We start from the raw sequence: 11,293 nt of genomic DNA, 5'->3' as shown, positions 1-11,293 counted from the left end.
GCAGCTGCCGACATATAAACACCAGCGTTTGGGCAAAGGACTTCCATTTTATTTTGTGCATATTTACCGATAGTTTATACTACAAATGGATTTAACTGAACTGTCGAAAACTTCATCTTTGGAAGGGAATGTCATTTTTCTCCAAAAAAAAAAATATCCTGTTATCCTCTTCTACCACCTTGTCTCCGTTATTAAGCCTACAGGTAAGATCTGTAATACATTATTCTCAAACCGTTTCTTGTAAACTGTGCGGTACGCTCTGTAGGCCCACAATGTGGTTAAAGTTTCTAAATGAACTTGCCTGTATTGAGTTGATAAGGCTGAAGTCTAAATTGAATTGTTTTTAATTTCAACTCGATCAGCACTGTGCTGTTTATGCCCTAGTTGCACTCTCATACCAGGACAGAAAACATTGTTAGATTCTTTGAAAACTTCAAAATTATTTTAGGAAGTAACTAGGGTATTAGTTTACATACTTGAACACTTTAAAGCCATTGTCATTTGTAGGATGACGTCATATGCGAGGGCTAATTAAACACATGAGATACACTTTGGTCGGCTTTATAAGCCTAGTTTTCTGGCTATTTGAGGTGGTTTCAGCTTCTGCCTTGTGGGCCTATTACATTTGCACTGTCCACTCTTTATCATTACGATTATACAGAGATGGACAACAATTAGAGAGAGAGAGACAGAGACTAGTTCATTTACACCTTTAACCTTCTGCGTCACTGAGCCGATTACCTCACTACCGGTCCATCATGTTGAAATGTTGAAACGGAAATACGCACATCCATTTAAAGAATTCCATTTTTAGAAATATGTTTATTTATGTCTACTACCTCGTATGTAGACCGACATAGTTATCTAACAATGGTGGTGGGGGGGCGTTGAAGGTCTAGAGGTGCCAATGAAGTTGCAGGAAATATCGAACAATTACACTACACTGAGAGTCGTAAGGGTTTTAAATAATGTTTTTCAGATGATTGAAAATGGACAATATGAAGGCTAAAACATTTTGGTGGTCATTGAATATTGCTGGTGTTTTCAAGATAGACTGTTCATCAGGAAGCTCTGTATGCTCAAATCTCACTGTTCACTTTTCTTTTCATGAAGAAGCTTGGCCTGTGAGTTTGCTCTCTTTCTCTCTCTCACACACACTCTCTCTCCCTCCTGTCTCTCTCCCCCTGTGTCTGCAGAGCTTTGTTTCATTCTCTGGCTCTTTTATGAGTGAAATGAAAAAACGATCTTCTTTAATCTAGGAAATGAAAACAAGGGTTGAAGACATGGTGCTAAGCGGGTATTATGGGCTGGGCATGTCTGTCTCTGTTGCTCCTTCTTTCCTCTCTTGCTTTTGCTCCCTCCCTCTCTACCTCATTCCCTCTTTCACTCTCTTGGTTTTGCTCTCTCTGTCTTTGGAGGGAACAGACATGCCTTTGCTGTCTGTACTAATTCTGTGTAGGCACAAAGACACACACGTACACACACACGCGCACCAAGAGACAGATTAGTGTAGCCACAGATGGTGCAGTGGATTTATGAGCTGATTGTGTAGGGTCTTCTGTCTTTGATGTAAAACTATACTCTGATATTAACTACAATGAATGATTGTATGAAAGGATAAATTAATTAATAAACAAATTTTTAAAAAAAATCAGTGCTGCAAAAGGCACAACAGACAAGTTAGACAAAAAAAGCACAAAGCCAAATATGACTTTTATGGACCATCACTATAAATATGCTATAAATCAGTGTCATTACCACGGAGTTTCTGTGGTTGACCAGCATCTTCTCCAAAGGCAATTTATGAACAGTGCAGCGGCCTGTCATTACCACAATCCAATATCATTACTACTGACTAACATCAAAACTTAAGACTCAAAACATATCCATCATCTGTCTGACTGCCTGTGTCATGCTTGTACACCCATAATGTTTGAGATGTGAGAACACTCAGAATACTTTGTTATGTTGTATTTTTCATCTCTCTTTTTCTTGCTCGCTCGCTCTCTCTCTCTCTCTCCCTCTCTCATTTTCCTCGCTCATTTTCCCCTCTCTCTCTCTCTCTCTCTCTCTCTCTCTCTCTCTCCTTTAGTCCCAGACACTCTAATGAAGCCCCACCTGCTACTGCCATGCTTCTTTTGAGGTAAGAATTCCCGGGAATCCTTTGGAATGTCAGGAATGTTAGATGCGGAGGTCCGCACCCTGAAGTGTGTTCCTGGAGGGTGGTGCTGAGATTTAGACCAGATGAATAAACAGGAACTGAGTCCATTTCTGCCTGGTCAGCTCTGAAATCTGGAGCAGGAATCCGTCAAGACTTGAACCTGAAAACAACAAAAGTTTTGTACTTCAACACGATTTAGTACAGTTTCCCTCAGCAGCCTCTGCAGGTACACTCACGGGAGTCAGCGGTCATCTCTGCTTTGATTCTCTGAAGTTGTAGTACTAGTCAAAACTTGAACCAGTGCACTCAAGTGATCAGAAGAGTTTGTGTAAGAAATGCTCCTGTAATGTGTTCATCTCACTTTGCGTTGTTTTAATTTAAGGTGACAGGAATCTGTTTCCAAGAGGAAATGTTTCAAAGCCTCAGAATAGTATTACAGTAAGTATTTATGAACAATTGCAAAAAAAAGCCAACATGACCCACAAGCTGCAAATACGCTTTCAGGAATGAGACCAACAATCAAATTACACATCAAAGCTCTTAGACTTAGTTTTAGGAAGGTTATGTAGATTTAATCTTTAATAAATCATCATCTAGAACTTTTTCAGTTCAAAATAACCACAAGGTGGTTACATGGATGGTAGGTTTACAACTGAGTCTAATAGAACCAAGGTTAATGAAGGTTAATTGAGGCTTGTGCGCAAACGAATAAAACCTCAGAAATCCAGTAATTTATGTCATGAAGGCTCGTTAACTCGTTATATTGTTTAATTGACAATATATCACATGTGGATTGCAATCAATGTTCTGTCAGCATTAAGGGAGTCTTATCTTAAGTTTCAATCAAATGTCCACACACACTGAGCCTTAGATCAAAATAGTTGAATAAAGAACTGTAATCCTGGATTAGCTGTTGGCTAAAAACAGTTGGTTTCCAAATTTTGAGAGAAAACTGAACATTCTGTATGTTCCAAAGTCTCTCAACAAGAGTTTTTTTTTAACTTGGAAATGATTACATATGCCAAAGTATATGTGAACAATGAAACCGTTATAGAAAAAATATTGCTGTGTTGCTCCTCATAACCAACTTATGTTGACCATAGTAAATGTTTGCCACCTCTTAGTGAAGAACGTCAGACATGTTTGTTGAATTCGCATTGGTAGTTTTGCAAGCACCTGAGAGAAAGTATACTTGTCTCCTTAGAAACCTGGTGTTTACTCTGGCTTCAGTCTTTTGGTTGCTGTGATATTGAAGAACCTCAGAAACATCCTGCATTATGGTCTAGTCCTCCCCCCACAAAGCTGGCAAGATGATGGCCTCCGTGGTCTCCAATGGCAACAAGGGTCGGGTCGTGAACCTCAAAGGAGTGGACCCTGAGACCTGTATGATCGTCTTCAAAAACCACTGGGCTCAGGTAATCATTCAGTCAAGCGGCATGTCAGCTGACACATCAACTCATCCATCTATCCATCCATCCATCCACCCATAAGCTAACGAACCAAACATTTTTTTTTATTCTTTCCATCCCAGGTGCTGAGGATCCTAGACAAACACGACCCAGTGCGTAATGGGGGTTTAGGATTTGGGGGTGGAGGAGGCATCCTGCGCTTTGGGCCCATCCCAGGTGATGAGGCCAGTGCGGTGCAGAACTATGTGGAGCACATGCTCTTCCTCCTCATGGCAGAGGAGAGTGAGCATGGTGGTGCTATGGGCCCTATACTGGAATTTGTGGTGGTGGAGAACGTGATGGAGAAACTGTTCCTCTGGAGCTTACGTCGCGAGTTCACTGATGACATGAAGCTGGAGCAACTGCGTATGTATGAAATGCTGGTGAGCCAAGCACGTCAACCTTTACTACACCACAAGCCCATCCTGAAGCCCCTCATGATGCTGCTTTCTGCCTGCTCCAGCTCCGCGCTGGGGCCCTCCTCTGGACTGGGGCCTACTGGCAGCTCCATGCTGGGGCCCTCATCTACAGTAGTGGAGAAGGAGCTAGTGCGGTTGCTCCATCAGCTGTGCTGCATTCTAGCCAAAGATGCCTCGGTACTGGAACTCTTCTTCCACAGCAGTCAGGACCAGGGTGCTGCCAATTTCCTGCTCTTCTCTCTGCTCATTCCCTTCATCCACAGGGAGGGACCAGTGGGATCACAGGCCAGAGATGCCCTCACACTCATCATGGCCCTGTCAGAGCAGAACAGTGTGGTGGCCAAACATATCGCTGAGAACACTTACTTCTGTCCTGTGAGTCTATAATATGTGTGTGTGCATGTACACACCCTCACTTACACACACACACACACACATACAGACACACACACATAGACATAAACATATTGGTGCACATACACAAGCTGTAGACCTGCAGTACTGGAAACAGAGCTGATTAGGAATTATGTAACAGACTTTAATATGATTACACATGCAAGAAGGAAACAAAGGCACGAGGGGCTGCGCAGAAAGCAAGGCTCTCGACATCTCTATGGGGCTTTTCATTCACAACCTCATTCGTATCCAAATGGAGAGAGAGAGAGAGAGAGAGAGAGAGAGCAAAGGCACTGGAGCAGCAGATCCCGTGGGACTATAGTTATACTGTTGTGGTGGCCATTTGGAGTCATTCTGAGGTCAGGGGGAATGCACTGTAAAAGAATGGAGATATTGTGATGTCATAGCTGTTGTGATTTGCACATTCAACAGTTTTGCTGGTCCATTAGTTCACCTCATATATATATATATTGAGTTATTTTAAATTGTAGCAAAAAGAGAGGGGATGTTAAATTTTGACAATTATATATTTTTGTTTATGTTTAATGATTATGTGGTTGAGATTGATTTGATTACAAAGAACTCATTTCATGATAAGAAACTTTTTGGATTTTGTGTAATGAGGACAAGTCAGCTTGTAATTATGAATATGCAGTGCATGTGCACCAGGAAGGGAGAATTATCTGAAGTGTTATTGTTGTTATTCCTATTGTTGTCATTTTTAGTTGCCCAACCCCCACCACACACCCATTCATAATCTCTGTGCATGTGTGTGTGTGTGTGTTTTATGAGGCCTCTATGGGTTGTGTGTAGTCGCCTTGCTGTTCATGGCACATAATTGGTCCTAAGCCATGGGTTGTAGTAAAGGAATGCCATATTCTGTCTCTCACTCTCTCTCTCTCTCTCTCTCTCTGTCTATCCGTCCCCCACTTCTCTCTCTGTGCATGGGACATTTTAATCTGCTTCAGACTTTTAATCTCTGTCACGGGATTTTTCCATCAGGAAATTGAGTGATCTTGCCTGCTGTGCCACCCCTTTAAAAGCCTGACCCTGATAAACCCACGTGCAGACTAGAACGCGTGTGTAGGAGAAAACAAAGAGTTTAGATGTGTGCTTGTGCGTGCGTGCGTGCGTGCATGCGTGCATGCGTACGTGTGTGTGTGTGCGTGTTTGTGTGTAGAAGGGGAGGGTGTTATAATACAAAAAGCATTTTTGTCTCTATACATGGAAGCTTTTTAGTTTTGCACTTTTATTAAAAAATGAAGCACATGTAGTCATTCTCCCTCTCTCTCTCTCTCTCTTTCTCTCTCTCTCTCACTCTCTCTCGCTCTCTCTCTCTCTCTCTTTTTGTGTGTTTGCATATAAAATATAAAAATACAGTATGTATTTTACAGTATTGCTCTGTTTTTAAATGCAAATTATATGTGTGTCTGTGTGTACGTTTTGTGCATGTGCGTGCGTATGTATTACTGTGTGTAAAATATAAAATGCACATGTGTGTCCGTGTCTGCGGTTTATGTGTGTGTGTGTGTATATATGTACATTCAGGTGTTGGCCACAGGCCTGAGTGGCCTGTACTCCTGGTTGCCTGCTCGGTTAGAGGTGTACAGTGAGAACTGGCACTGTCTAGAGAAGGCTGACTGGATACAGGTCCCTGCCCTTGTCCAGTTCCTCAACTCACTGCACTTCTGCAGTACAGTCTGCAAGGTAAGACACACACACACACACACGCAAATACAAATACCAAAGCATTTCAAATTCACTTCATACCATGGTTATTATATTACACATGCACACAGTGTGAACAGTAAATTTTTTAAGATGTGTGAGAACTAATTGTTAATGTTTTTCAGGTGGCTCATTCCTCCATTAGAACCCAACTGCTTGGTTACATCTATAATGGATTTCTTGTGCCTGTCATGGCCCCTGCTCTACATAAGGTGTGTGTGTGTGCATGTTTATTGTTAGATCAATATGATTTATTGTCTGTCCAGTGTAATTTAGCTTGATTGGTTAATAGACTGCTCCAGTTCTCTGACTGCTTTTTTTATGTCTTGCTCTTTGATTGGTTAGTCAACACTGGAGGAAGTGATGACAACCACCGCATATTTGGAGCTCTTTCTCCGCAGCATCTCTGACCCCGCCCTCCTTCAGACCTTTCTCATTTTCATCCTCCGCCATCGGCATGACAACGTACACATTCTGGACACATTAGTCAGCAGAGTTAACACACCCTTCCAGGTGTGTACGTGTGTGAGAGTGCTAGCTCGGCTGGGTAATACAGAAGCAAACTTACATAAGTCAGGTTTCTCTGTCAGCATGTGTGTGTGTGTGTGTAATTCTCTCTTCTCTCTTTATACTGTAGTTAGGCACTGTGTCTCTGGCACTATTCCGCACTCTGATTGGTCTGTACTGTGAGGACGTCATGTTGCAGCTTATCCTTAGGTAACTGTTCCCTCTTCCTGTCTGACCAAAGATCGTAGAATATGTGACAGGTTCATGTTTAAGCCTTAGTGCAAAGCAGTCCTACAAAAATCATTTTTTGGGCTTTATCTCATTTATAGTCCTTGATTATGTACATGTATATATTTTACCATCTAATTCAAGCATTGTTGTAGTAAGAAGAATATCAAGCAGTAATGAAGTAAGTAATATGAAAAAAAAAATGTATATAGATCTATCTAGCACTTATTGAATAGTCTGATCTTGACTTGGATGCACCTAAAGGATTGTGCCCAGTGCTGCACTGTGTGTTTAAGGTGTAGAAAATGTTCTCTTCTCCCACAGGTACCTGATCCCCTGTACTCACCTGATGTGTAGCAAGCGTCGCAGATTGAGAGAGAGAGATTGTTACTCTTCCACTGCTGCTGCACTCCTCTCTCTCACTCCCTCGTTCTTTTGCGCTAAATCTTGCCCTTCCCCCACACACGCCAGTCAGCCGGATTACATTCTGTGGTCAAAGGTTACAGAGGGACTGCTGCAGAAAAATCTGGGTAACATAGTAATTCTTTAAAACCAGAGTGACACCACTCTGGCTTTGTGGTTTTTGTCATCGCTATTTGTATTATTTTATTGTTGCTCTGTGATAAAGTTATTATCAGTAGAGTTACATACCACATCTCTGAAATGGATGCTCCCCCAATTTATAGTTTATATTCAGTTTATATCCCTTGCTTACTGTGCTCAGTTTTTACAGAAACACTTCTGTAGCTAAACAGTGGTTGCTTGCTCATTTTTAGAATTGGGTCTCACTCACTTGTACTACTTCCCCAGGTTTAGACAACTTCCTCTCGGGTGGGCACACTGTGGGATACTCCCGGGTTGGATCAGATACCCTGATGGACAGGAACTACCTTCACTACCTCTGTGATGCTCGTAACATGATTAACACCAGCGTACAGGCATGTCGTGTATGGTCAGCTCCCTATGACGGTCTAAACCCCTCCCCTGAGGAGTACCAGGATGAAGGAGAGGTGCGAGAGAGAGAGGAAGAGAAAGAAGATGAAGAAAGTCTCCCTCTCTCCTGTCCATCAACACAGCCCCCCACACCTTGCCCGCCTTCAGAAACTAGTTCAAGCAGCGACCGTGAAAGAGTTGGCACGCAGCTAGAGCTGGAGTGGGATGACACTTTTGATGCTACCCCCGAGGGGGAGGGGCCTCAGGTGAGTGACAGCGCAGCCCTACCAACCCCTGTGACCGAGGAGCCCCCAAAGCACATTCAGGAGATGCGCAAGAATGCCATTATGTTGGTCAAGGGCTCATACATTGAGGAGTCGGATTTCCAGGACGACGTGTTGGTGTACAGCCTCATTGCACAAAAAGACACACGCGACGACTGCACAAAGAATTCTCACCTCAGTCACAGCGGCACACAGAACCACACACACAATCACACACACAACACCACAGTCAACCACATAAATGGCATCACAAACATTCACACTCACAGCTCAGCCCAAAATCATGCACACAAACCCGCATCTGAATGTCCAGGAGAACATGCAAATGAGACCAATCACAATTCAAAACGGAAAATTCTGGTCCCAAATGAGCCCTACAGTAATGGACTTGACTCTGAAGCGCAGATGAATGGCGCAGTGGTTCATTTGGATCAGAACTGTAACCTGAAAGAGCTGAGCTCAGATCAGCAGGATGAACAGTTCATTAAAGACCTACAGCCTGAGGCTGATTTTATCACTCAGTGTGTGGAGCTGATTCGTTCTCTGGGAGGAGAGGAGGAGAGCGTCGTGGCAGATGAAGTCCATTTCCACAGGATAAAGTGCCTCCTGACCAGGGAGGAGGAGGAGGAAGTGGATTTCTGCTCATATTGCACATACACTCCTGATGTGGAGACCTGTCCAGAACCAGAGCTGGACGATGTGAAGAATAAGAAAAACCACATCCCATTCACAGGTCAGTCCGGTTTCTCCTTACGTTACACACATAACTAATGTATACCCCTGAAATAAAAGAACATCTCTGGGGTGATATTAGGAAAGTTTGAATGAAAAAAAAACTTTTTTTTTTGTCAAATTTTAACTTTAGAATGATTAGACAAGCTGATGTAGCAGTAGTATATGAAAAATCGATAACAGTGAACTGAGATTCAGTCATTTGTGTGCTCTGTAGCATCCAAACAGAAGTCATAAAACTGTTCCAGACTGTGCCAAATGTTTTGTTCACATGTTTCTGTGCGTGACATGCATTTTAATGGAGTATGGTAGTCTAAAGAATCAGTGGAATCTATGAAATACGTGTCAGCACATCCAAGTAACATGTTGAAGTTCTTTTGTTCATCTGTTTTTTTTATTCTCTGTGTTTCCGTGGTCCTGCAGGCCCGTTTATCAGCGTGCTGTTGTCTCGTTTGGAGAACATGCTGGAGAACTCTATTGAAGTGAACCTGCTGGTCACAGGGATACTGGCCCAGTTGGCTGCTTACCCTCAACCTCTGCTCCGGACCTTCCTGCTTAGTACGGACTCAGTGTTCCAGCCCAGTGTCCGTTCCCTCTACCAGGTACCTCCCCTCTCTTTCTCTCTCTCTACCAGGTACCCTCTCTCTCTCTACTAGGTACCCTCTCTCTCTCTCTCTCTCTCTCTCTCTCTACCAGTAACCCTCCCTCAGTTTCTCTCTCTCTACCAGATACCCTCTCTCTGTCTCTCTCTCTCTCTCTCTCTACCAGGAACCCTCCCTCAGTTTCTCTCTCTCTACCAGATACCCTCTCTCTCTCTCTCTACCAGGAACCCTCCCTCAGTTTCTCTCTCTACCAGATACCCTCTCTCTGTCTCTCTCTCTCTCTCTCTCTACCAGGAACCCTCCCTCAGTTTCTCTCTCTCTACCAGATACCCTCTCTCTCTCTCTCTACCAGTAACCCTCCCTCAGTTTCTCTCTCTCTACCAGATACCCTCTCTCTGTCTCTCTCTCTCTCTCTCTCTCTCTACCAGGAACCCTCCCTCAGTTTCTCTCTCTCTACCAGATACCCTCTCTCTCTCTCTCTCTACCAGGAACCCTCCCTCAGTTTCTCTCTCTCTACCAGGAACACTCCCTCAGTTTCTCTCTCTATCTGATGGAAGGCTTCTCTGGCCTGCTCTTTTTTTTTCTGTGATGCTGTTGTTTTGTGTTTGTGCCACAAATTGGGACCCCGGTCTTTGGTTGTGGTAAAGGAATGGCATTCTCTGCTTGAATAGTTCTATTGTGTCATGTTTAGGTGGTATTTAGATGGTATGTTGTAATATTTCTGTGATGGAAATGGTCCAACCAGACTGTGTACTGGGTTGGTCTTTAATACTGTTGTTTTCTGTGTTTCCCAGGTGCTAGTGTCAATCCGATCACAGATCGAGCAGTACACGGCATCACGGCCTGAGTTCTGTGAGGTGGTCCAGGAGGCTGCCCAGTACCTGCTTGCCCGAGACCAGGCTCTGAAAGACCGAGGTGAGTTCTGGACAGCCCACATGCAAAACACACACTAACGCTGCTCCTCTCACAGGCAACCATGTTGTATGGTCATCCATTCGCTATCTCTTCTCAGCTAGTGAATTACAACTAAATGTTGACTTAGACTTTTAGCAGAATCAGTTACAACCTGAGTTATAGGGGGAATTAGCGTGTGGAAATGTGAAAGGGACAGTAAACTAGTGTATATATGTATATGTCTGTTAGGATATAGGAGTCACTGTGTGATAGAACAGTTCATTTAAAATGTCCTTTTCTTTTTTCAAATGAGAGAAATCTCAAAGTGACTTCTATCAAAATGTTTCTCTTTCTCACCCTCTCCTAAATTTTCACCTCCACCTCACACAGAAAGAGACCCCCACGCCCGAGAAAACGGGGAAAGCTGGTTTTTAAATGGTCACATACCAGGATGGATCTTAAAGACGCTTCCGCCCTGCCCCAAAATCCCTCCGCAGTCTCGGAACAGGGTGTTTGCCACTTTTCTGTTTGCTGAATTCCTAAAGGAGCTGGCAGCCATTTCACAGGAGCATTCTATATTACCTGACCTGCCGACGGAGGAGTAACACCTCCCCTCCACCTCCTCCAGCCCCATGTGTGACATTCACACAGCCTTTTCTGGAACCTTCCATTGGACCTCTCAATAGTAGTGTCCCAGTACAACACTATCAATGCAACCTTCAAATACTAGTGTCTGTAAATATCTACAGTGTCCTCTCAGCCCGGTCCCTCTTGTCAAAGAAGAGACCAGCTCTGTTACGTTTCCTCCATGTGAAGGTAAACATTTATTTAACTTTGGTGTAAATGTTTGATTTCACTGTTGTTTTGTGATTTTTTTTTTTTGCCTCTGGTTTTATGAAGTATACGGGATGTATAAGCCATACATTAAGATTTTTATATTGTTATTGTTCGTAGTGATCTC

At 43.3% G+C, this 11,293-nt stretch overlaps 1 protein-coding gene across 1 annotated transcript; it reads left to right on the top strand.

Annotated features, from left to right (window-relative positions):
• Positions 1 to 3,471: 3,471 nt before the first annotated feature.
• Positions 3,472 to 10,937, top strand: fhip1ab (FHF complex subunit HOOK interacting protein 1Ab). The gene is made up of 11 exons (XM_030775619.1): positions 3,472 to 3,576; positions 3,693 to 4,403; positions 5,973 to 6,131; positions 6,278 to 6,364; positions 6,498 to 6,665; positions 6,790 to 6,869; positions 7,212 to 7,417; positions 7,698 to 8,837; positions 9,260 to 9,438; positions 10,233 to 10,353; positions 10,723 to 10,937. Exons 1-11 carry the CDS (start codon positions 3,472 to 3,474, stop codon positions 10,935 to 10,937), a joined length of 3,171 nt encoding a protein of 1,056 aa, XP_030631479.1.
• Positions 10,938 to 11,293: the final 356 nt, after the last annotated feature.

This window comes from Chanos chanos, chromosome 5 (assembly GCF_902362185.1).
Source record: "Chanos chanos chromosome 5, fChaCha1.1, whole genome shotgun sequence".
NCBI lineage: Eukaryota > Metazoa > Chordata > Actinopteri > Gonorynchiformes > Chanidae > Chanos > Chanos chanos.
This window is presented reverse-complemented; position numbering and strand designations above follow the sequence as displayed.